General features: G+C 40.8%; 1 protein-coding gene across 1 annotated transcript in view; it reads right to left on the minus strand.

The window, feature by feature from the left end:
• FYB2 (FYN binding protein 2) overlaps window positions 1–26,806 on the minus strand; it is a 131,636-nt gene that overhangs the window by 50,515 nt on the left and 54,315 nt on the right. The window contains exon 5 of the mRNA XM_053575563.1: window positions 2,755–2,855. Within this exon, the coding sequence (XP_053431538.1) occupies window positions 2,755–2,855 (101 nt within the window). The remainder of the gene's footprint in view (window positions 1–2,754; window positions 2,856–26,806) is intronic.

A 26,806-nucleotide genomic window follows, 5' to 3' on the forward strand; every position in this document is an offset into this window, starting at 1 on the left:
CGCCACACCTGTGAAGGAGCTGGGGTGCAGCTCTGCACCCTGATGAGCATTGCTGTTGGTGGTGCTGTAGCTTTTTTCTATGATGTTTGGCTGGAATAGATCAGTTACTACCTAGATGCTTTCCATATTTCTAGCCTGCCCTTTTCCTGGTCCTTTGGCTGGAAACCAGGCATCTGTCAGAGCTGGTTTTGTCTGCTGGTGTTACCAGCTTTTTCTCCTCCAAGTTTGGAACGTGTGAGTCAAGAGAGCAGCCAGGGAGCTTGCCACCTCCTCCTTCCTGGGTTCCCCAGTCCCTAGCCGACCTCCTTCTCTCTACCTTTCAGTATTTTCCAGACTTCCTATGTTTGTTCTACCTGGGTCATGTCTGGGGGGTTAGTTATACTTAGTGGGAGGAATAAGAAAAAGGGCTCGTGCCTCGCCTTCCCAGAAGCAGAGTTCCCCTTGACTTAAAATGTATCATTTTATCCAACACTCAAAAAATGAGACGGTAGAGAGAGTCTGCCTGTTTTGTAGATGGAGAAACAGATTCGGATGTTACTCGACTGGTGCAGTGTGAGGAGGAGGAGGGTTGCTGGGAGAAGAGTCAGGTGAACAGGTCCAACTGGGGTTAAAGAGCCACTGCCTTCTTTCCCCTGTAGGGCAGCTGCAGAGGGGGTGGGGAGAGGTGGGCAGAGGGGATGGGGAGAGGTGGGCAAAATCCCTTTGCTCACAGCTGTTTCTCCCCAGCTGCCCTGGCAGGTCGATTCCTGCCTCCCATTAGGACATCCAGCCTGGCAGGGGAAGGCCGAGCCGCTCTCCCTGCGCCCACCCTGCTCCCTTGCTGTGGGTCTGTGCTCTGTCATTTCTCAATTGCTTCAGCGGCTTCTTTTCTGAGCCATTTCTGTTTTCGGTCAGAAGTGCTTGTCTTCTCCTATGCATGGAGCACGTAAAGGGTCCTTCAGGGGGAGACTGAACCAAGACCTGGCCCTCCTGGGGCTGCCACCAGTGACACTTCCTGGCAGGCTCATCTGTGAACTTTGCTGGGCATCACTGCTATCTGTGATGCAAACTTTGTGGCCTGGGAGGACATATGCGGCCTGTGTCCCAGCTTCCCACACTCAATCCTCAGCTCCAGGTTCACCATGAGCAAACTGGCATATGTCCAAACCTTATCCCCACCAGCCCCTACCAACAGCTCCCTCCCTGGAGTCCAGTCTGCCCTGAGGCAGGAGGACTCAGGGAGGGGACCCAAGCAGGATTCTAGGGAGCCATTTGCATGGACTGGATTCTGGGGGTCTCATCTGGTCCAGAGAGGGAAGAGGCATGCTGGGATAGGAGGCCCCCTTCAGCCCTGCTAACCCTTAGCTTTGTAGAAAGGAATGCAGTTGGAATTTGGCCGAAATGGGGCCTGGAATCTCTTTCTTCAAAGTGTAGTCTGTAGACCAGCAGCACGAGCATCATCCAGGAACAATTCAGGAATGCAGAATCTCAGGCCCCCCCCCAGAGCTACTACACCAGAATCTACCTTTCCACAAGCTCCCCAGGCGATCTGTGTGACCAGTGGAATTTGAGAAGCCCGGCTCTAAAGCAGGGGTCGGGATTCTCTGACTATAGGGCACCATTGCCTTCTGGGGGTGGGGAGAGGAGGAATCGCTCTTCTTACAGCCAGTATTTCACCCGCCAAAAGGGAAATTCTAGACTTTTCTAAGTCTAGAAGAAAGGAAGTTTTTTCCAATAGTTCTCCAATGTCTTCTTTCTTAAGAGAGGAGAAGGATATTTCAACAGGTCCTAATTTGTTCCTCATGTGTATATTCCCAGGAAAAGGATTTCAGAACTCCGGGCTTCTTGTCTTTGTAACAGTGGTTTGACCAGATGCTCTCTTTATAACCCTCCCGCCAGGGAAGCCAAACTTCCTCACATGAACACAGCACAGCTATCAGAGGTGGCGAACCGGCTTCCCATCACAGCTGTCTGCGGATTATTGCCCTACCCCTACTCCGTCTCACAGTTTCCTGCCTCTAACAGAGAGGTGGTAAAACCGCTCTACCCATAGGGATGTGCCCAGACAGCCTCACACAGAACTGTGGCCCAGAGTACAGCCTCAGTCAATACCAGCGTTTACTCCAGTACTAATATGTCTGCCTTTTGTAGAGAGCTGCCTGATTCTACAGGCAGACATTAAAAGGTGCAGTGAGTTGCTGCTGCTTCAAGTTTTTACCTGAGAGGCTCTCTTTTTTTCACAAAAAGGTCTGAGCAGCAATAGCAGAGGCAGGAAGACGTAGCTGTGAACCAGTGGTCAGATCCATTAAATAAATCCCCTGCTCCTATTCAGACTGGACACAGGGGCCTAATTCTCATGGCCTTTATCTCCCTCTCCACACACAGAGTAACCAGGACACTTCGAGAAAGACACCACAAGAAGAGAGATGGAGTTTCTAAAGAAAGTGAAGGCAGAAAAATTAATCGGCGTATCTTGATTTTTCCCTCCCCTATATCCACAAAAGGCCAAGCAGTGAAGTCGACTCATGAAGTGGAGGAAAGAGGAGGCGGTGCCAGCAGTTGGAATCATGAGATAGCATTGAAGCCCAGCTGGATTTATTTATATTTTTAAGAGACCAGACAGGGAAAAAAAAAAAGAGAGAGAGAGAGAGAGAGATGGTAGACCAGAATGGCTGTGAATTTTTAAACTTACAGTTAGCTAGTGGTAAAAATATCATTTCTGACACATTTTGATTCCACGCGGGGCTACGATATTAATTGGCTTAGCAGACTTACAATCAGCAATTTCTTTTGCAGTGCACAGGTTAACGGAGTTGCCTGAGTATTTCAGATATGAAATTGTTGCCTCGTAATTATGTGGTTCTTCAAATTCAGCTCTGAGAAGCATAGAGGGGGAAAAAAAGGTTACTTAAAATATAACATTTCTTTAAACACATTTTAAAGCTTTTTGTATTTTTTCCTCATTAGGGAAATAATAGAGTCTGGCCAATACGGTGACCTAAACAGATATGGAAGGCACCCCCCATCCCCTGCTCTAAATGCACGGGAATTCTGGATAAAATTTAACAATGCAGAGAACTGTATAAAGATTACGCAGCTCTCAAAGAAACAAAAAAGTCACATCCTCAGGTGACACACATAGAGAGGAAACTCACAGTTAAAAATGCGAGTGACAATCATAGTTAAGGGAATCAAAGGGAAACTGAGGCCAGATGCAGAGAGTTCTCATGAAGGGCATCTGGGCTCTAACATGTGAGTCAGAAGGTCAGTCTAAGCCAAGAGCCTCATCTGAGTGGGAAGCTGAGACTAAGCTGTCAGCACAAAGTCTAGACTCAAGACATGCTGTCCCATGTAAAACAAGCTCTAAAAAAAAATCTGTTCACTCTGCCAGGGAACAAGCAGGGAAGAGTCCGCAGCAGCGGGAAGAGTCACCTGTGAGTAATTAGAAGCTTAATAACACCAAGTACAGATGCGGGATTTAAATGTATACAGTCTTTGTTTTTCAGAGACATGAAGCCCAACCTGGGACTCGAAATCCAAATTCCCCATAAAGGCAAATCTGAAATTATTCTGGAAAGGTGCTTCCACAGCCCAAGGCATCTATGGTTTCCAAAGAAAACAATTCCCACTCAAAACAAGCCCATAGTCAAAAACTGAAAACCACCAGCCCAGTGTCTCACATCCATAATCCCATAACTTTGGGAGGCTGAGGCAGGAGGATCGCTTGAAGCCAGGAGTTCAAGACCAGCCAGAGCAACATAGCAAGATCTTGTTTCTACAAAAAATAGAAAATCTTAGCCAGGCTTGGTGGAATATGCTTGTAGTCCCAGCTACTTGGAAGGGTAAGTAAGCCAGGAGGTTCCCTTGGGCCTGGGGGTTTGAGGCTGTTGTGAAGTGTGATGATGCCATAGCACCCCAGCCTGAGTGACAGAGCAAGGCCCTGTCTCTAACACGCATGAATAAAAAAACCCAGAAACCAAACAAGAAATAAACCACCAAAAGAGAATCGGAAGATATAGCTAATAGGGGAATTAAATAATAAGGTGAAAGTGAATTTAATATATGTGTGTTGAAATGTTCAAAGAAATAAAGTAAGAAATAAAAGCTATAGGTAAACTCAAGAGATTGAGAAAAAAATATCTGCAGATTTGGGGAAAGGAGTTATGGAAATCATCAATACAATGCTTTGAAATAAAATATTTAATGTAGAGGTTGGAAAGTAGACCAGACAGCAGAAGAAGGAACTGGTCATTTACTTAGATCTAAGGAAATTATCTAACAAGCATCACGGAAAGATTAACAGATAGAAAATATTTAAAAATAAGTGAAGAGCAAGAATGGAGAAGCATGAATCCTATGTACTCAATTTTGATATGAGGACAATTAATGACAATTATGGTTATGGGGGGGAAACAGATAGAGGGACGGAGGGAGGGGGGTGGGGCCTTGGTGTGTGTCACATTTTATGGGGGCAAGACATGATTGCAAGAGGGACTTTACCTAACAATTGCAATCAGTGTAACCTGGCTTATTGTACCCTCCATGAATCCCCAACAATAAAAAATAAAAAAAATAAAAAAAAAATAAGTGAAGGGACAGGAAGGATAGACTGAGGCTCAAACATATACACACCAGGGATTCTAAAAGGAGAGAAGAAAGTGTCATAAAAAGGAGTCAGTATTCAAATCACAACAGCCAAGACTTCTCTTTACATTGAAAAGGGACATGAATCCTTCTATTTAAGCAACTTCAATGTAAGAAATAACAATAAAGCCAAACTAAATAATTTGTGATAAATAAGCATAAGTTAAAGAAAAAAGAGAATGCAAAAGCTATCTGAGAGAAAGGATACTACGTATAATGCTAAAGAACAGATACCAGACTGGCCATAGAGTTTTTATTAGTGCAATAGATGTTGATGATTGTGTTTAAGATCTTAAAACACCGAAGAAAGAAAGCTGTCAATATAAAATTCTATTCCAGCTAAATTGCCTTTCAAGGGTGAAGGAGAAGCAAAGACATGTTCAGGAGGCAAGTACACGTGTTTACTACTCACAGATCCCTGCCTTAAATTCATAAGAATGATGTATTTCTGTCAAAAGAACTTGGACTAGAATGAAGCAAGCTAGGAGAAGCAATGGTGAAGAAAGAAATTAATAAACTATTGGTAAATCTAAATATTGACCATAGAAAATTACTCATTTGTGGAAGAGTAAGATAAAATTAAAATAATAATAATAAATATAAAAGGTAGTGGGGGAGGGATGTGGGAATTATTCTCAGGTCTTTGAATTACTTAGGAGCAGGATAACAATTTTGATTAACATTAGACTTTGCTAATTAGAGATGTCAAAATTTCATTGTAACCACTATAAAGAACAGAAATAGAATATTTAATCTCTCTCTCTTTCTCTTTTTTTTTTTTTTGAGACAGAGTCTCACTTTGTCATCCTTGGGAGAGTGCCATAGCGTCACAGCTCACAGCAACCTCAAACCCTTGGGCTTAAGTGATTCTCTTGCCTCAGCCTCCCAAGTAGCTGGGACTACTGGCACCCACCACAATGCCCAGCTATTTTTTAGAGACGGGGTCTCACTCTGGCTCAGGCTGGTCTCAAACCTGTGAGCTCAGGCAATCTACCTGCCTCGGCCTTCCAGAGTACTAGGATTACAGGTGTGAGCCACCACACCAGGCAGAATATTTATTTATTTATTTAGAGACAGAGTTTCATTTTGTTGCCCTTGGTAGAGGGCCGTGGCATAATTGCTGACAGAAATCTCAAACTCTTGTGCTCAAGCAATTCTCTTGCCTCAGCCTCCTCAGTAGCTGGGACTACAGGTGCCTGCCACAAGGCCCGGCCATTTTTAGAGATGAGGTCTTGTTCTGGCTCAGGCTGATCTCGAACCTGTAACCTCAGGCACTCCATCTACCTCAGCCTCCCAGAGTGCTGGGATGACAGGCGTGAACCACTGCACCTGGCCCCTGGTAGAATATTTAATTTCTCAACTGGTAGAAGGGGAATATACAATGAAAAGGCTTAAATATGTTTTTAAAAGCCCAAAAGGGAAGAAAAATGTAAGTATAGAAGTTACATAGTAAATTATAACAGAGAAAATGTCCAAATAGATCAAGAATTGCAATAAAAGCACTTGTATTAACCTACCCCAATAAAATAGAAAGTTTTTATCTGACTAGATTAAAAAAAAAAGGGCTAATGCTACTAAAAAGTTAGACAAACCAAAAGTTCCAGATAAATGGATGGAGAAAGAGATACAAACCAAATACAACCAAAAGAAAGCGGAGGAAGGTGTATTAATATTCCACCCTACTGGCTGGGCGTGGTGGCTCACATCTGTAGTCCTGGCGCTGTGGGAGGCTAAGGTGGGTGGATTGCCTGAGCTCAGAGGTTCAAGACCATCCTGAGCCAGAGTGAGCCAGAGTGAGACCTGGTCTCTACCAAAAAAAAAAAAAAAAGAAAAGAAAAGAAAAAGAAAAACAAATTTTTTAAAAAAGAGAAAAATTAAAAAAATCCAAAAAACTAAACTTCAAACTGAGTGAAAGCCAGTTGAAATTGAAAGCAAAATTAAAAAAAAATACATTCCACCATACTTTAGCATGAGTCGCCAAGAAAGAAAAGGCACATGAGTGCATTTACACACACACACACACACACACGTGCACACACACACGCAAATCAGAGACAGGACATGAGAAAAAACTAGAGACAGTTTTAGCTGTCTAGATTTTTCAGAAATCTAAGAAAATGTTATGATCAGCTCTCTGCCAGTAAATTTGAAAATTTAGAGAAAATTGGCAAATTTATAGAGAAACATCACATTCCCACACTGACTAAAAAGAAAACAGAAAAAGGAACAGCCAATAAATCATGAAAGACCTTGAATCAGTAGGGTGCCTCCCCAACCCAGCTCCACCCCAAACCCACCTCTCTTCTTATTTCTCCTCCAGTTAGTTTTATCGGCATGTTTTGTTTCATTTAGAGATAAGATCTTGCTCTGTCATCCAGGCTGGAATGCAATGGTGTGCTCATACAGCTCCCTGCAGCCTTGAACTCCTGGCCTCAAGTGATCTTCCCACCTTGGCTGGGACTACAGCATGAGTTAAACCATGCCCAACTTAACAGGTAAGTTTTATTATTTTTTTCTCTATTTTTTTAAAATTAAATTATAACTGTGTACATTACTGCATTGATGGGGTACAATGTGATACTCTATATACAATCTAGAATGTTCACATCAAACGGGTTAATATATCAGTCACCTCACTTGTTCAACTGTTGTGTTTAGACATTTATACTCTACGGTTAATATATTTGACATGTACGCTTGTAACAGTAGGTGAGGTCCCACCGATTACTCTCCCCCCCCCCCCCCGTCTGCCCCCTCTCTCTTTCTTTCCGGGCTACAATTGTGTTTCATCTTTCATATGAAAGTGTGTGTGGTTATATTTGATTTCATAATAGTCCATTAATAGGTAAGTTTTAATGAATAGTTTTAGAGAACAAAAAAGAGGAAAAGCTCCTCTTCTTATTTTAAGAGGATAATATAATTTCGATATGAAAATTACAACAAGAAAGAGAACTCAATCTCACTAAAGAGATTTTAGACCAAATTTACTAAATAAAATCCTGAAAAAGGAATTAAACCGTATTAAAAATATCTCAAGAACTACAATTTATTACAAGACTTCAAGGATGGCTTAAAGTCAGAAAATCTATCTTTGCAATTAATCATATCGTTTTAACAAAAGAGGGGAAAATATTATTTTAACAGAACCAAGAAAACATTCCATGAAGATGAACTTTCCTAACTAGATTCCCCTCCAACAAATATACTTCATGGTAAAGTGTAGCAAATAAATTTCCTATCAGAGCTCTATTGGGAACGTAAGCAATAAGAAAGGCAAATTGTGACAGACATCACAAGAGGGAAATTGAATAGCTTATAAAAGTAAACTTCTAACTTCATAATAAACAAGGAAATGGAAATCAAGATAAACAGAATTTAGCTTGTTCCCATCAGATTAGCAAGAATCCCAGTTTGAAAATAACACCTTATTTGGAAAGAATATGGAAGAGACAAGAAATCTTTACACTGCTCGAGATGAGTTCTCACAATTACTTTGGAGAATTATTTTTCGATATCTAGTAACACTGAAGTTGTTTATGTAGTATTTTTTAGCAATTCTGCTTCTGAATAAATAGCTTTGAGTAACTTGCTTATATTCACCTAGAAACAGAGGAGGGTGGTTACTTCAGCGTTATTTGAAATGGTGAAAATTTAAAACAACTGATATGTTTCTCAGGAAGGGAAGGCATGAACAAATTATTGAGATGTTCATATGGTGAAATAAGATAAGCAATTGTTAAATATATAGTGTATATCAACATCGATAGACTATGGAAATAGATCTTTATTTGAAAAAGAAGTTGCAGAAGGTTAAACATGCTATCTATACAAAAATCTTAAATACTACTTTTTTTTTTTTTTTTTGAGACAGAGTCTTGCTCTGTTGCCCAGGCTAAAATGCTGTGGCCTCAGCCTTTCTGAGCCTTACAGCAACCTCAGAAATTATTCTGGAAAGGTGTAGAGTAGTGGTTTCAAGCAATCCTCCTACCTCTGCCTCCTGAGTACCTGAGACAACAGGTACCTACCACAATGTCCGGAAAATTTTTCTATTTTTAATAAAAATGGGGTCTCACTCTTGCTCAGGTTGGTTTTAAATTTGTGAGCTCAAGCCATCCTCCCACCTCAGCCTCCCAGAATGCCAGGATTACAGGGCCAAGCCACCATGCCTGGCTAAACACTGTATTTATTTTATTTATTTATTTATTTATTTATTTATTTATTTATTTATTTATTTATTTATTTTATTGTTGGGGATTCATTGAGGGTACAATGAGCCAGTTACACTGATTGCAATTGTTAGGTAAAGTCCCTCTTGCAATCATGTCTTGCCCCCATAAAGTGTGACACACACTAAGATCCCACCCCCCTCCCTCCATCCCTCTTTCTGCTTTTATATGACTTTATAGTTCAAGTATGAGAAAATGCTAAATCAGTGTTCTCAACCTTCCTAATGCGGCAGCCCTTTAATACAGTTCCTGTAGGTCGTGACCCAAAGGTAGAGAACTGCTGTGCTAAATGGATACACTCTTAAATTTGGGATCAGAGTTGCTGCCAGGAAGGGAGAAAGGTTGAAGGAATATAGAGTAAAACAAATTGTCAACTGTATTCATAACATGTGGAAAACAGCAACCATACCACACCAAATGTTAATAGTACAGAGGAGAAAAAATTACCCCAAATACCAGTGTCTCAGCACATAGGAGGTCTTATCCTTGGGTCATCTTCTTGCTTTTTTCCCCTTGATGGGTGCATTTTTATAGTTGTTATCAGAGACAATAAAAAGGTTATAGTTTTCATATAGTTTCTCTTGGCGGACAGGAGGGACGTGTAGCCCACCTCTCCCAAGTCATCAGGTGAGAGGAAGGGAGGTCTGGACCTTTTCCTCACGTGGATTATTGGTGTGGACAGACAGCTGGAGATGTGCAGCGAATTGGCAGATTGCTGTATATGAGGTGTAATTTAAAACCACATACTCTGTTGTACAGATTTTTCCTGCTCTGCCATGCTGGCAGCAGGCCCCTCCCTCACGGAGGACAGCAGCTTGCAATTCCTGGCAAAACCCAATTGATGAAAATTTATTCCTGAGCCGAGTTTACCGACCCGAAAGGGGTCCCGCTCAGAGCCATAAGGGGCTAGGCAACCTGATGGAAAATTGAAGGGAAGGGATCCCGCCTGGGAAACAGACATTTTGAATTGTCTGAAATGGTGGACACCTTCCCTCAGAACAACAGGAGTGATTAAATAGACTGGACCGTTCCTGGTGGGGACTATTGGTGTGGGCTGGCAGTTCAGGCTGTGCGGTGAACTGGCAGGTGGCTGGACTCAAAAGTCCATATTCAAAATTGAGACTCTGAGCCACAAAAACTGAGGATAAGGTCTCCGTGCTGCAGCCGCAGGAGCCGGCAGCAGCTAAAACTGGAGCAGCAGCCAGCACCCTCCCCCACAGCCGCTTGCAGTCGCCAGTTTACAGGAGAATGTGGGAGCAGAGAGGAAAGATCTGTGAAGTGTGGACTCCTGCACGGAGTTGGGAGGTCGGATAGGAGTGCTGTCTGGAACAGAGCAGCTGAGATTGGACGATAATTAGATAATAAACTTTTACAGAAACTGCAAAATGGCGATTGGCCAGGTAGGGTGGTTACCATGGTAACAGTGTAAACTGTGAACCAGGTATAAGCCTGGAAACCACTCACAGCGCCACCTAGTGTCCAGAAAGTATATTGCATTATAAATATATTCCTACGAAAGTTGATCCCTATGTCATACATATAGATGTATATTTCTACATATATACAAGAAAAATATTTTTGTGATTGGTGCCTTTTTTTTCTTTTCTTCATAATTTTCTTGGAGGAGCTATTGTAAGTTTTTATTATTATTATTTTTATATATATATTTTTATTTTTATTTTTTCTATTTTTAATTTTTTCTTTCTTCTTTTTTAACTTCCTTATGAACACCACATTTTTTTCCTTTTTCCCTTCTCTCTTCCTCTTCTTCCCTTCTTATGGTTTCTGAGAGTGCTTACATCAGATTTTTAGAGTTTTTTTGTTTGTTCATTTTGTTTGTTTTTTACCTTTTTTCAATTATTTTACAATTATTATTTTTATTGTAGTTGTTTTTATTATTGTTGTCTGTATGTCCAGGTGTTTTTGATTGCTTGTGCATCTGTGGGCGTGTGTCTGGTAGCCTTTTTATCTGTTTATTTGCTCATTTGGTCTCAATGAGTTTCATGTTTTGCTAAATCCATGGGTTGGCTATTTTCCCTAACTCCCATTTTCACATTCAATAAGAACAAGGGGGAACAGGAGATGACAGCTGATTGGAGCCAGCTTTCAATAGAAGCCCCAGTCTGGAGGGAGAGATAACGACCAGAAAGAACCCACCCAAGCTGCAGGAGGGAAGCTGAGCTGAGAGATGAGATATATAATTGCTCGTCTTTCCTGCTGAGGCAAGCTTCGACTTTAAAGAAACTATTTTCAGAGGCAGAGACAAGATGGCTGACTGAAGCTAGCTTTCCACAGAGGCTCCCTTCCAGAAGGAGGGTTAAAGGACATAAATTTAGCAAGTAACCTGGTGGATTAGAGCTGCACCAAGAGAGAAGGTTGAAGAATGCACATCAACCCCTCTGAGATGAGCTGCAACCTCAAGGATACAAACAAAAGGTACAAAATCCATCACCAAGTGGACGGGTGTCCCCTCCCCCATGAGAATAGCTTGGAGTGCCCCACAAACAAATGAGCAGAGTTCAAAATATTTGAGTTGTCAACAGACCCCTGCGATCCAGTTGCCAGAGACCTTTTAAGCTCTCCCACCTGAGACAGGTGCTGACTGAGACAATTGATTTGGACCTTTTGAAATAAGCCAATCGCCCAAGGACTATTCAAGTGGTGCCCTGGGTGTGTGGTTGTAGGAAGGTTTGATTTTCCTTTTCCAATTGTTGCCAGTGGGGGGCAGGGTGACTTAATTGCTGTTATTTCTCCACAGCTGAGACTTCAACCCAGAGAAACTGTTTCGCTAGGGTCGGACAGAGACCAACTGAAAACAAGACAGAACCACTTAGCCCCACCACACCAAACAGGTCCCCAGTTTCCCAGGCCGTATCACTGTAAGGGTCCTCAACAAAGCTCCAGGGGAAAAGTCAAATGCTGTAAAATAATCATGGGGCAGAATCATCAGAAACACGCTGGTAACATGAATAACCAGAATAGATAACCTCCCCTCCCTCACCAAGGAAAGATATGGCAGATGTAACTGAAGATCTCATTCATAAACAGCTGGCCGAGATGTCAGAAATCAAATTCAGAATTTGGATTGCAAACAAGATTAATAGAATGGAGGAAAATTTGGAATTAGAAATCTAAAGAGCAATTCAAAAGTCAGAATTAGAAATTAGAGGAGAAATTCAAAAGTTGTCTCAAGAATTTAACGAATTTAAAGATAAAACCACCAAGGATTTTGATGCACTGAAGCAAGTATTTTCAGCCCTAAAAGATCTGAAAAATACAGTAGAATCCCTCAGTAACAGAGTGGAGCAGGCAGAAGAAAGGATTTCTGACATTGAAGACAAAGCTTTTGAACGCTCCCAAACTCTCAAACAGGAAGCGAAATGGAGAGCAAACATGGATAATTCTCTCAGAGAGCTCTGGGATAAGTCGAAGAAGGCTAATATGTGCCTCATTGGAATCCCTGAAAGTGATGAAGTGGCTTCACAAGGCACAGACGCCCTTCTACATGAAATTATGAAAGAGAATTTTTCAGACATGCCAAGAGATTCTGAAATTCAGATAGCACACAGTTTCAGAACCCCAGCACGACTCAATCCCAGTAAGACAGCCCCCAGACATATCATAATTAACTTATACTAAAGTTAATATGAAGGAGAAAATTCTGAAAGCAGCCAGATGTAAGAAATCCATTACCTACAAAGGGAAGAATATTACAATGACTGCAGATCTCTCTGCTGAAACTTTTCAAGCCAGAAGAGGGTGGTCATCGAATTTTAATCTCCTAAAGCAATATAACTTTCAACCCTGGATCCTGTATCCAGCTAAACTGTGTTTCATTTATGATGGAGAAATTAAATACCTTAATGACATTCATATGTTGAAGAAATTTGCCATAACCAAACCAGCTCTTCAGGATATTCTCAGACCTATCCTCCATAATGACCAACCCAATCCTCTACCACAAAAGTAAACTCACTCGGAAACTTTTGATCTAAGTCCAACTTCCACAGTGGTGAAAGTATTAAAAATGTCCACTGGACTTTTGAAAAACTCGATACCCAAAATTTTACCAGACCTATCAATATTCTCCATTAATGTCAACGGCTTAAACTTTCCTCTAAAGAGGCACAGATTAGCTGACTGGATACAAAAACTCAGGCCAGATATTTGCTGCATACAAGAGTTGCATCTTACCTTAAAAGATAAATATAGACTCAGGGTGAAAGGATGGTCATCCATATTTCAAGCAAATGGTAATCAGAAAAAGGCAGGTGTTGCAATTCTATTTGCAGACACAATAGGCTTTAAACCAACAAAAGTAAGGAAGGATAAGAATGGTCACTTCATATTCATTAAGGGGAATACTCAATATGATGAGATTTCAATTATTAATATTTATACACCCAACCAGAATGTGCCTCAATTTATAAGAGTAACTCAAACAGACATGAGCAACTTGATTTCCTCCAGTTCCATAATAGTTGGAGATTTCAACCCTCCTTTGGCAGTCTTGGATAGATCCTCCAATAAGAAGCCGAGCAAAGAAATGTTAGATTTAAACTTTACCATCCAACATTTGGATTTAGCAGACATCTACAGCACATTTCATCCCAAGAAAACTGAATACACATACTTCTCATCAGCCCACAGAACATACTCCAAAATCGATCACATCTTAGGTCACAAGTCTAACCTCAGTAAATTTAAAGGAATAGAAATTATTCCTTGCATCTTCTCGGGCCACCATGGAATAAAAGTTGAACTCAATAATAACAGGAATCTGCACACTCATACAAAAACATGGAAGTGAAATAACTATGCTGAATGATAGCTGGGTCAGAGATGAGATTAAGAAGGAAATTGCCAAATTCTTGGAACAAAACGACAATGAAGACATGAATTATCAGAAACTCTGAGATACTGCAAAGGCAGTCCTAAGAGGGAAATTTATAGCACTCCAAGCCTTCCTCAAGAGAACGGAAAGAGAAGAAGTTAACAACTTAATGGGCCATCTCAAGCAACTGGAAAAGGAAGAACATTCCAACCCCAAACCCAGTAGAAGAAAAGAAATATCCAAAATTAGAGCAGAATTAGATGAAATTGAAAACAAAAGAATTATACAACAAATCAATAAATCCAAAAGTTGGTTTTTTGAAAAGGTCAAAAAAGTAGATCAACCTTCGGCTAACCTAACCAGGAAAAAAAGAGTAAAATCTCTAATCTCATCAATCAGAAATGACAAAAACGAAATAACAACAGACTCGTCAGAAATTCAAAAAATCCTTCATGAATATTACAAGAAACTTTATTCTCAGAAATATGAAAATCTGAAGGAAATTGACCAAGACTTAGCCAGAATCAAGTGGAAATGTTGAACAGGCCCATATCAAGTTCTGAAATAGCATCAACCATACAAAATCTCCCTAAAAAGAAAAGCCCGGGACCAGATGGCTTCATGTCAGAATTCTACCAAACCTTTAAAGAGGAATTAATACCTATATTACTCAACCCATTCCAAAATGTAGAAAAAGAAGGAAGACTACCCAACATGTTTTATGAAGCAAACATCTCCCTGATCCCCAAACCAGGAAAAGACCCAACAAGAAAAGAAAATTATAGACCAATATCACGAATGAATATAAATCCAAAAATATTCAACAAGGTCCTAACAAACAGAATCCAGCAACACATCAAACAAATCATTATACATCATGACCAAGTTGGTTTTATCCCAGGGTCTCAAGGCTAGTTCAATATCTGTAAATCTGTAAGTATAATTCAGCACATAAACAAATTAAAAAACAAAGACCATATGATTCTCTCAATTGATGCAGAAAAATCTTTTGATAATATCTAGCATCCCTTCATGATCAGAACACTTAAGAAAATTAGTATAGAAGGGACATTTCTTAATGTAATGGAGACCATCTACAGCAAACCCACAGTCAACATCGTATTGAATGGAATCAAAGTGAAATCATTTCCACTCAGATCAGGAACCAGACAAGGCTGCCCATTATCTATCTCCACTGCTTTTTAGTATTGTAATGGAAGTTTTAGCCATCGCAATTAGGGAAGAAAAGGTGATCAAGGGTATCCATATAGGGTCAGAAGAGATCAAACTTTCGCTCTTCACAGATGATATGATCGTATATCTGGAAAACACCAGGGATTCTACTGCAAAACTCTCAGAAGTGATCAAAGAATACAGCAGTGTCTCAGGTTACAAAATCAACATTCATAAATCGGTAGCCTTTATATATACCAACAACAGTCAAGCTGAAAAAACAGATAAGGACTCTATTCCATTCACAGTAGTGCCAAAGAAGATGAAATATTTGGGAGTTTATCTAACAAAGGACTATAAAGAGAACTATGAAACTCTAAGAAAAGAAATAGCTGAAAACATTAACAAATGGAAAAACATACCATGCTCATGGCTGGGAAGAATCAACATTGTTAAAATGTCCATACTACCCAAAGCAATATACAATTTTAATGCAATCCCTATTAAAGCTCCACTGCCATACTTTAAAGATCTTGAAAAAATAGTACTTCGTTTTATATGGAATCAGAAAAAAACCTCGAATAGCCAAGACATTACTCAGAAATAAAAACAAAGCAGATGGAATCATGCTACTGGACCTCAGACTATACTATAAATTGATAGTGATCAAAACAGCATGGTACTGGCACAAAAATAGAGAAGTAGATGTCTGGAACAGAAGAGAGAACCAAGATATGAGTCCAACTACTTACCACTATTTGATCTCTGACAAGCCAATTAAAAACATTCAGTGGGGAAAGATTCTCTATTTAACAAATGGTGCTGGGTGAACTGGCTGGCAACCTGTAGAAGACTGAAACTGGACCTACACCTTTCACCATAAACTAAGATAGGCTCTCACTGGATTAAAGATTTAAACTTGACATGAAACTATAAAAATACTAGAAGAGAGTGTAGGGAAAACCCTTGAAGAAATCGGTCTGGGCGAGTATTTCATGAGGAGGACCCCCCCGGGCAATTGAAGCAGCTTCAAAATTACAATACTGGGACCTGATCAAACTAAAAAGCTTCTGCACAGCCAAGAGCACAGTAAATAAAGCAAGCAGACACCCCTCAGAATGGAAGAAGATATTTGCAGTTTATGTCTCTAACAAAGGTTTAATAGGCAGAATCCACAGAGAATTCAAACGTATAAGCAAGAAAAGAAGAAGTGATCCCATTGCAGGCTGGGCAAGGGACTTGAAGAGAAAATTCTCTGAAGAAGACAGGCACACAGCCTACAGACATGAAAAAATGCTCATCATCTTTAATCATCAGAGAAATGCAAATCAAAACTACTTTGAGATATCATCTAACTCCAGTAAGATTAGCCCAAATCACAAAATTTCAAGACCAGAGATGTTGGCGTGTATGTGGAGAAAAGGGAACACTTCTACACTGCTGGTGGCAATGCAAATTAATACATTCCTTTTGGAAAGATGTTTGGAGAACACTTAGAGATCTAAAAATAGATCTGCCATTCAATCCTATAATTCCTCTTCTAGGTATATACGCAGAAGACCAAAAATCACATTATAACAAAGATATTTGTACCAGAATGTTTACTGCAGCCCAATTCATAATTGCTAAGTCATGGGAAAAGCCCAAGTGCCCATCGATCCATGAATGGATTAATAAATTGGGGTATATGTACACCATGGAATATTATGCAGCCTTAAAGAAAGATGGAGACTTTACCTCTTTCATGTTTACATGGATGGAGCTGGAATATATTCTTCTTGGTAAAGTATCTCAAGAATGAAAGAAAAAGTATCCAATGTACTCAGCCGTACTATGAAACTAATTTATAGCTTTCACATGAAAGCTATAACCCAGTTATAACCTAAGAATAGGGGGAAGGGGGAAAGGGAGGGGAGGGAGTGGGGAGGGGGGCAGAGGGAGGGTGATTGGTGGGATTACACCTGCGGTGCATCTTACAAGGGTACATGTGAAACTTAGTAAATGTAGAATGTAAATGTCTTAACACAATAACTAAGAAAATGCCAGGAAGGCTATGTTAACCAGTGTGATGAAAATGTGTCAAACTGTTTATAAAACCAGTGTATGGTGCCCCATGATCGCATTAATGTACACAGCTATGATTTAATAATAATAAAAAAATACATACAAAAAAATAAAGTTTTCTGTTTTCTATTTTTTTCCCTCATTTATTATTATATTCTAAGTAACTTCTCAATTGTTCTCCCTCTTTGGATCATTTTGTGTATTTTTCTAGTTTTCTTCTCAATATGCATATTCTCTGCAATGTTTTGAAAGATGTATGAGTAGTTCATTTTGCTAAAAAAAGAAAAACTGTGAACTCCAGTACACTGGTAACTTTGCTCATCTTTTTATTCCCCTTCCCCTACATGAAATAACTGAGAGAAACTTTATTAAATCATAGCCTATGCCACTTGTATCATCCTCTAATGGCCTAACAATCTCATCCAGTCTATGGCAAATTGACTTTATTATTAAGAAACAGTCTGTGGAAAAATTGAAAGCTAAATGTCTAATCAATTTTTTGGACTACTTTGATCAGTAATTCACAGTATATGACCTCAGATCATTATAAGGAAAGAATTTCAACTAAATGTTAAAAAAAATAAAGAGGATTTTCTCAGAGCTATCGTCTTCACAGAGACTCAGTCTTAGGATTAATGCTAAAAGGTGAAGAGAATGCTGTGGGTGTATTTTAACTTTGTTCTTGGTCACCTGAAAATGTCTTTTACTTTTTTTCCTGGTCCATTAAAACTAGATCGGAGACCCACCTTGATTTTACACAAGGTGGTTCAATAGAAAAGAACTTGGATTACAGGGAAGAAATAACTCTTTGTTTTAAATATACCTATGCTTCAATTTCCTTATTTCCACATTTATGAAAAATGTCTGTCTCCAGGATTGTAGACATTATTGGGAGGCAGCATAGAATAGCAGACAGACGTGGGGCATGGGGATCAGACAGATCTGAATTGGAATCCTGGCTCTCTTCCACTTTCTAGATACAAAGTGCTGGATAAATACTTTAACCCTCCATTTTCTGCTCTGTAAAATAGCAATAAAATCTACTTTAAAGGTATATCATGGATATTGAATGAATGAAATATTTGCCCTTTTCACATAAGCATGCCACAAAAATGTGCTAGTTATATTGCTGTACTGAAGGACAAAAGTTTTTGTCTTTAAAAGATAAGTTTTTTTTTGTTTCTTTGTTTTTTTGAGACAGAGTCTATGCCGCCCTTGGTAGAGTGCTGTGCTGTCACAGCTCACAGCAACCTCCAACTCTTGGGCTTAAGTGATTTTTTTGCCTCAGCCTCCCAAGTAGCTGGGACTACAGGTGCCCACCACAACACCCAGCTATTTTTTGGTTGTAGTTGTCATCGTTGTTTGGCAGGCCCAGGCTGGGTTCAAACCCGCCAGCCATGTGCTATAGGCGCCCAGTCAAAAGATAAGTTTTGAGGTTTGCATTTAATAAAGTTCTTTTTATTACTGGCATAGCACTGGGGTTCTATCTTTTCTTACTTCCTTATAAAGAACCTTCAGTTATTGATGAACTCCAGTTATGTAAATATTACACCATAAAACTTTCATGTTTCTTAATGATACCTTCAGCATCTTAAGTTCAAGAAGCAATAATAGCTCCTTCAATGCAGTGTGTGTGTTGAAGATGATTTACAAAATCAGAAATTTTCCAGTTTTGTTTGGTTCCTCCTGTCAACATAATTTCAAACACTGGGACCGCTTGGCTGAAGCAGGGACAAGCGCCCTCTTCTGGTTATTCACTTGCCATGTCTGAGACGCTTTGCCTGAGATGTGGCTGCAGAATCCCCCAGTGTCCCTTTGGAAGTGGTTTACGCCAGGCGTCCTCAAACTTTTTAAACAGGGGACCAATTCACTGTCCCTCAGACTGTTGGAGGGCCGGATTATAGTTTAAAAAAAAAAACAACTATGAACAAATTCCTATGCACACTGCACATATCTTATTTTGAAGTAAAAAAACAGAACAGGAACAAATAACAATCACACCGCCTCCTGTGGCCCACGGGCTGCAGTTTGAGGACCCCTGGTTTACACAGTTCATTCAAACACCTGTTCACCTGGTCAAACAGTGAAATTGCTAATCACAATAATGGCTGCTATCTCTGAGGGTTTACTATGTGGTAGGCACAGGACTTAGATTAATTATATGCATCTCTCGCTGGCTGTGTGGGGTGGGGCAGCATTTAGATCTCAGACCCTTCGTTTCTTCATAGAGTCATTGTGAGGGTTCAGTATGGGAATCAAACTGAATTGCCACATGGGTATGCCTCACAGGAAAATTTCCTTTCTCATTTTCCTCTGTGCCATGTAGCAGGATAGTTCATCAAAAAGTTTCACTGCAAGAAAGGCCTGGAAAATCTAAAGAAAAACTTCATTCAGCAGAAAGATTGAGACTTGAATGGCAAAACCTGTTAGCCATGCTCTTCTCTTTACCTTTTTTTTTGTAGAGACAGAGTCTCACTTTATGGCCCTCGGTAGAGTGCCGTGGCATCACACAGCTCACAGCAACCTCCAACTCCTGGGCTTAAGCGATTCTCTTGCCTCAGCCTCCCGAGTAGTCTTCTGTTTATCTTACTGAGGGGAGGACCTAGGTTGGAAACCTAGTTTCTCCCATAATTATTTCAATGGTCAGTGTGTTTTAGAGCCAGACAGAAGAGGAGCAGCTTGGCCAGGAGTTGCTTTGTGTAGTGACCGCACGGGCTCCTGGTGACAAGGGGGTATGAGGCAATCTGATTTCTCAATTACCTACTTCCAAAAAATACTTCATGTAAGACTGCTCCTTCCACGGGCCTTCACCTTAACAAATCCTTCTTTTGAGTGAAATGATTGGTGAGAAGACTTTAAAAATGACATTCACGTGATCTAAGATGGATCTCGAAGTGTATTTGGGCCAGGCTCACAAACATATATGTTGAATCTGCAAGGATGTTTTTCTCTCATAAGCTATGAAAACTTTTGTCTTCTACAGGTTACACAAGGCTTAAAGATGAACAATCTATAACCAGTAGAGCAGATGGTTCAGAGGGATGTAGGCTTTAGAAAGACAGATGGGGGGGTGTGAATTTTGGCACAAGCTGGCTGTGACCGTGGATGGGCGTTTTGCCCCAAGTCTCTTCATTCTGTCTTTTTATGAGGATGAGATGATGTAAATGATTCTGTGCTTACTGCAGGGCTTGGTACAAAGGATTTGCTTGCTGCCTCTGCTAGCGTGTCTGCTCCCCTGCTACCATTCCCACATTCACTTGTCCACACTTGCACAGCTGGGGCTTCAACCTGTACCACAACTCCAACATCACTGCTTACAAACACACACCTGTATGTATACGTATTTGCCTTTACATGAGGTGTATATTTCTACAAGTGCGTATATATTTTAATATGTGTGTATACGTGTGTTTAGATATACATAGACACATGTATACATGTGCTCACATACAAATATACAACATGTATCACAATCTTACTAATTCTTTTGTGACTTCTACTACAACAAAAACAAGAAACATCAGCTCTCAGCCCTGGGAACTAGGTATTTCTTTTCTTTACATATTTATAACCCATTTCTTTCTACAAAGGACCCACCAAACGGTGATGACTAACTGTGATTATTATTAGAGTGAGATCTAATCTTACAAAACATGCCATCTCCTTTGGCCTCAGTTTAACTCTGAAGTTATGTGGTCAAACCATCGATCTCATTCCTAAGGAGGGCTTGTGAACAATAACGATAGCTAATCATTATTGATGACTGTGTGTCAAGCACTGTCCCAGTTACAAGTGCCAATTCATTTGACCCTATGAAGTAGGGCCATCATCTTTTCTTTGTTTAGTTGATGAAATAAATGGAAGCATAATCCGAGGTCCTGGAGTAGTAAGTGCCTCATGTTGGTGTTTGTACGCATCATCTCACTCAATCCTCTCAGGGGTACGAGGAGGCATTTTATGGTTGAGGAAACTGAGGGTTGGAGATGTTTGGTAATTTGCCCACAATTACCTTGTTGTTAAGTAGCAGAGGTGTGTCTGTAAACCAGACCCTTCTGCTTCCCAATCGGTCTTTCCTTTTGCACCATAAATCACTCTAGAACCAAGGGGAAAGTGAACAATAAAAATAATGCAGCATCTAACGACGGTGAAAGTCAAGGGGCTTACGAGTGGGTTTTAGATGATGGTCTTTGAAACTTTGTTAGGCTGATCAGTGATTTCATAGTGATTCTTCTATGCATTAGTCATTTATATGAAGAAAATGTGATGGAGAAGTTCCTATTCTCAACTGTGCCTGATATTATCACCTATAAAATAAAAAATATTATTTAACCTGTAATTTGAGGTTATGGTGGAACCGGTGGGTGAATTTGGGAATGATCTAAAAGCACTTTGTCTACTGCTAATACAGCTGCCAAAGCAGATTCCTTTTTTTTGGTTTTTGGTGCCTTTGCTGCCCTTGGTAAAGTGCTGTGGTGTCATAGCTCACAGCAATCTCAAACCCTTGGGTTCCAGTGATTGTCTTGCCTCAGCCTCCCGAGTAGTTGGGACTACAGTTGCCCATCACAATGCCTGGCTATTTTTAGAGATAAGCCTCGCTCTGGCTCAGGCTGGTCTTGAACTTGTGACCTCAGACAATCCATCCGCCTCGGCCTCCCAGAGTGTTAGGATTACAGGTGTGAGCCACCGTCCCTGGCCAGCAGATTCTTAGTAAACCAGTGGCAGCTGCTTCAGAATGACATAAAACAACCACGAGCACTCGCTTGGGTCACTAAGGTCAAATTTTAAAACACTCACATTTCAGATTTCAGTGTCTGCTCTGACATGAACATAGTATGTCACTGCACCTGTTCTACAGACAAGGAAGTGAGGGTACCCTCTGAGCTCGTGGCAGGCCTTACCCAGGAGCCAGGCTCCTGACCTCCAGTCTGCAGCCAGTACTATTAAACCCTGATACAGATGACCCTGCTATTACAAACAACAATAAATCTGTCACTTACCAAGTATTTACAACATTGTACTTCCACTTTGCAGAATTATAGATATGTAGAATTTATTGCACTCTTCCCAGCAGCCCTAGGAGGTAGTAATATGATTTCACCATTTCCCATGTGAAGAAACAGGAGGCCCAAAGATAGTAAATAACGTTTCCATGATCACGTGGTGGAGCTGCCATTTAATTTAGACTCACTTTAATTAGTCAGCTGGTAAGAAAGAATGATTAGCCCTCTCTGCTTCTGAGGAATTTATAATTTAGACAGGGGGGTAAGACACACCCAGGTAAAGGGAAAAATGACACAAAAGAGTGGATATGGGTGAGCCTCCAGCTGAGTGCCACCTAAGTCTGCTCTCCTATGGGGCCTCTATTCACTGAACACTACTTTTTGCTGGCTGCCTGCCTGCCTTTCCAGAACTCACTCTAACCATGCTCACACCAGGGTGCTCCTTTCTCCCTTTGTATGTGTGATTCCTCTGCTTACCAAACCCTCCTCACCAGTGTCCTCTGCACAAGCTCCTTCTTTTCCTCTTAAACACTGATCAAGTGTCATTTTCTCAAGTCCTTCTGTAACCTGTTCTCCACCTAGAAGCCAGAATGAGCTTCTAAAACTAAAAGATAACCCTTGTCACAACCCTGCTTAAGACCCTCCAGAGGCTTCCTCTGGTTCTTTCTAATTAAACACAGAAGCTCCTTATCTTCTGATCTCATTCCTGTGCATCCCATTCCAGCACACTGGCCTCCTTGCTGTCCTGCAGGGTGCCCAGCTCTCTCCTACCCTAGGGGCTTTGCAGACTCTGCTCCTGCTGGCTGGAGCCTTGCTGTAGGGCTGGCTCCTTCTCAGCCACCAGGCCTTTAACAAAATTCTCCAGCTGTTGATTCCAAATAGCCCCCCTCCTCGCCTGGTTCTGTATACAGTGACACTCTGCCTTCTGCCCTCAATCGTCGTTGCCATGGTCCTGAACTTATTTCATTACTTTTGAAACTAGTTTAATTTTCTCACTCTTGCTCTGGATCTTGTGTGTTTCTCGCTGATGGTTCATCAGCGTCTCATACGGTGTCGGCGTATTGCAGGCTCTCAATTCACGACCACGTTTCTCCTGTGATCCTCTGACATTCTAGGATTACTTGACATTACGGTTCATAACAGGAGCAAAGTAACAGTTATGAAGTAGCAATGAAAATAATTTTATGGTTGGGGGTCACCACAACATGAGGAACTGTATTAAAAGGTCATGGCATTAGGAAGGTTGAGAATCATTGAGCCCGATCTTAAGAAAAATAAACGTCGGGCTCGCACGGTGGCTCACTCCTGAAATCCTAGCACTTCGGAAGGCTGAGGTGGGTGGATTGCCTGAGCTCAGGAGTTCAAGACCAGCCTGAGCAAAGGTAAGACTCTGACTCTATCAAAAATAGACACACAAGTAAATGGTATCATGTCATTGAAATCATTTCATTTCATTGAAATCCTCTGCCAGTGACTATTCCAGATTATAAAAACAAATAATAGACAAGGTCCTTGAACTCGGGACTCTCATGGTCTAGAACAGTGATTTTCAACTGGTGTGCGGTGAAAAATTTTAAAGATAATTAATCCAGTTATTTTTGAAAGAAGATCAAAGCACAGTAAGTATATTCTTTGTTTTACTCCTTTTTTTTGGTCAACATAATTTAAGTGTGTCATGGAAGTTTAACTAGAGAGTTAAGTGTGCCATGAGACAAAAAAGGTTGGAAAAGACTGGTCTAAGATAACACCGAAAATAAACAAGAACCCCTGCCTGGAGGATATCCAGGCTCAGTTTGTAGAGCAAGTCAGGCAACAAAACTTTGCCCTCTTTTGTTGTAGGTAAAGCATCTGTGTGAATCCTCAGGAAGGCAGCTTTTGGGGGTGGGGTGTTGAGAGGCGGTACTCTGGAGCCAGACCCACCAGATCAAACCCTGGCCTGGCTGATCCACCTGCATGACCCTGGATTACTTAACCTCCTTCCCTGTGGTCAGAAGACCCAAGAACCACTTATTGTATGTACTTCTTGAGTGGGTGTGGCTGGGAGTTTTAACACGAGAGAGTGAACAGAAAGCACAATGTGTATTTATGAAAAAGTGCTTAATAAATAGACCCTGTAGGTGAATTCTTTGTTTAAAGCGAAATCTTTGAAAACATGAAAGAAGAGAAAATTCATAGTAAACTCCCTGCTCCTCCCACCACTGCCCTGGTGAAAGGCAGGCCAATCAGGGATCCTGCTGTGTCCCCTGAAGTCCAATTAAAGAGAAATAATAAGAAGTTATTGAAGTGGCTTAAGCTCACGGCGCCTAAATGTTCTGGGTCTAAAACTCCATAGAGAACAGGTTAAAAAAAAAACTTCTCTTCAATCTTCCCCCACAGTGATTCCATTTACCTCTCAAATATCTCTACAAGGAGGCCGTTTTGTTGTTGGTCATTCAGATCAGGTCTGTACCAGTTTTAATTACCTGAAATGCGGCTGTTCAGGAAAGAGCACTGTTATCACAAGCAATTTCAACCAGCCTTGGGTGATTCTGTCTAACACGCTCAAAGGCACAGTGACATGCTTTTTGTTGTTGCTGTTATTAAGTAGAAACCAATTCCAAAGAGCTTTCAGAAAGAATTGTTCTGGTACTGAGTGCTGACCATGTGCCCCACACTTGACACGTGTTAATTTCAACAGTCATGGAAACAGCCAAGAACCTAGAGGTTGTGGGAGAGTCTCTCTTTCCCTCACATCTCACTCCCCATAGCTGGTCTGGCGAGTGTTGGTTCTCCTCCAAAATAGATCTAAAATCCATTACTTTATCTCATTTCTACCATCCTGTCGACGTCCAGTTACTTAGCCTCTTCGTGATTCAGTTTCCTCACCTATAAAAGGGGATATCATCTACTTCTTTCTTTCTTTTTTTTTTTTAAAGTCAAGCATGAAAGGTTGTTTATTGAGGAAGAGAAAGATAGGCTTACAAATTAAGGAGGCTTACAAAGCAAGATACGTTTCCCATAGACAGTGAACGGGCCTCCATTGCCAGGGCGAGCAGGCAAAGAGACCTGTCTCTTCTTAAAATTATCATAACTGGAATCACATATGTAAGAACAAACAATATGAGTCTGGATTACTGTTGTTGCTGACATAGCTCCCTAGTCTGTCTTCTTGTTTCCTCTTGTTTTCCCACTATATATATTATTTATACAGCATCCAGAGCAATCTTAAGAAAAATAAATGTTGGGCTGGGTGTGATGGCTCATATACCTATAATCCTAGCACTCTGGGAGGCGGAGTGGGTGAATAGCCTGAGCTCAGGAGTTCAAGACCAACCTGAGCAAAAGCGAGACCCTGTCTCTATTAAAAATAGAAAAACTAGCTGGACATTATCGCACATGTCTATAGTCCCAACTACTTGGGAGGCTGAGGCAAGAGGATCTCTTAAGCCTAGAAGTTTAAGATTGCTGTGAGCTATGACACCACAGTACTCTACCCAGGGCAACAGAGTGAGACTGTTGCTAAGAATAAGAATAATTCAGAAACAAAAGAAAAATATATAAATGTCAGCTCATGCCCTTGGCTTAAAACTCTGCACTGAATTCCCATTGCATTTAGAACAAAACGCAAATTCATCCTGCGACTCACCAGGCTCTCCACCTCCATTCCTCCTGCTCGCTGTGCTTGATAATTCTCTCTTTTCTGGTTCTTTATGCAAGTGGAGGGAGTTTCTCCCTTGAGATTTTACAACAGCCATTCCCTCTCCTGCAACGTTCATCAACTAGACCTTCCTATGACCAGATTCAGCCCAATGCCACCACCTCAGAGAGGCTTTTCTTTTATCAATTGATTGCTACATAACAAAAATGTACACATTTTCAAGGTACATGTGATATTTTAACACATATAATACCTAAAGGTCAATTCAGGGTAATGAGGAGATCGATCACAATTTTCTTCCTGCTAGGAACATTTGAATTATTTTGAAATGTGCAATATATTATTGTTAACTACAGTCACCCTCCAATAGTGATCTATTGAGTACTGTGTTTTATTTCGTCTATATAACTATGTATGTTTCTGTATCCATTAATCAGAGAGCTCTTTCTTGATCATCCTAAACTTTATTTCACTCCCAGTCCCCAGTTCTTATCCTAATACTCAAAAGTTTTCTTTATAACACTACTAATCAAATAAGGCCTACAGATGCGTTTTGTGTTTCCACAGTCTTGTTGTTTTGATTATCATGATGGTTTTATCTGCAGGGCTTAGTAAGGCATCTATTCCCCACTTCCACAGGGTCAACCACGTTCCACTGCCTGACACAGGACCTTGAGACAGTCATGTGACCTGCCCAGCCCTAGAAGGCATCTGTGTTTCCCACCCTGCGTGGGGTAGAAATATCAAATACACAAACATAAAAGTATGTTTGAAGGTATCAGGCATAAAAGAGTTCATCCAGAAGACCGAAAATAAGCTTACCTTAGCTTCTAAAGACTATCATCAAAACAAAAACACAGGTTCAGCACCCGTAGCACAGTGGTTATGGCACCAGCCACATGCACCGAAGGTGGTGGGTTCAAACCCAGCCAGGTCCCACTAAGCAACCATGACAACTGCAACAAAAAAACTAGCTGGGCATTGTGGCAGGCGCCTGTAGTTCCAGCTACTTGGGAGGCTGAGGTGAGAGAATTGCTTAAGCCCAAGAGTTGGAGGTTGCTGTGAGCTGTGATGCCACAGCACTCTACCGAGGGTGACATAGTAAGACTCTGTTTCAAAAAAAAAAACCTACAAAATTTAAAAGTTCAAGAGAGAAAATTATAAACTCCCAACAATTCACACGCAGACTCTCCTCTCGGAAACTGCTGTCTGACCCTTCTCTATTCCCAAAGTCAACAGCCTCTCTCTT

This window comes from Nycticebus coucang, chromosome 22, assembly GCF_027406575.1.
Source record: "Nycticebus coucang isolate mNycCou1 chromosome 22, mNycCou1.pri, whole genome shotgun sequence".
Classification (NCBI taxonomy): domain Eukaryota; kingdom Metazoa; phylum Chordata; class Mammalia; order Primates; family Lorisidae; genus Nycticebus; species Nycticebus coucang.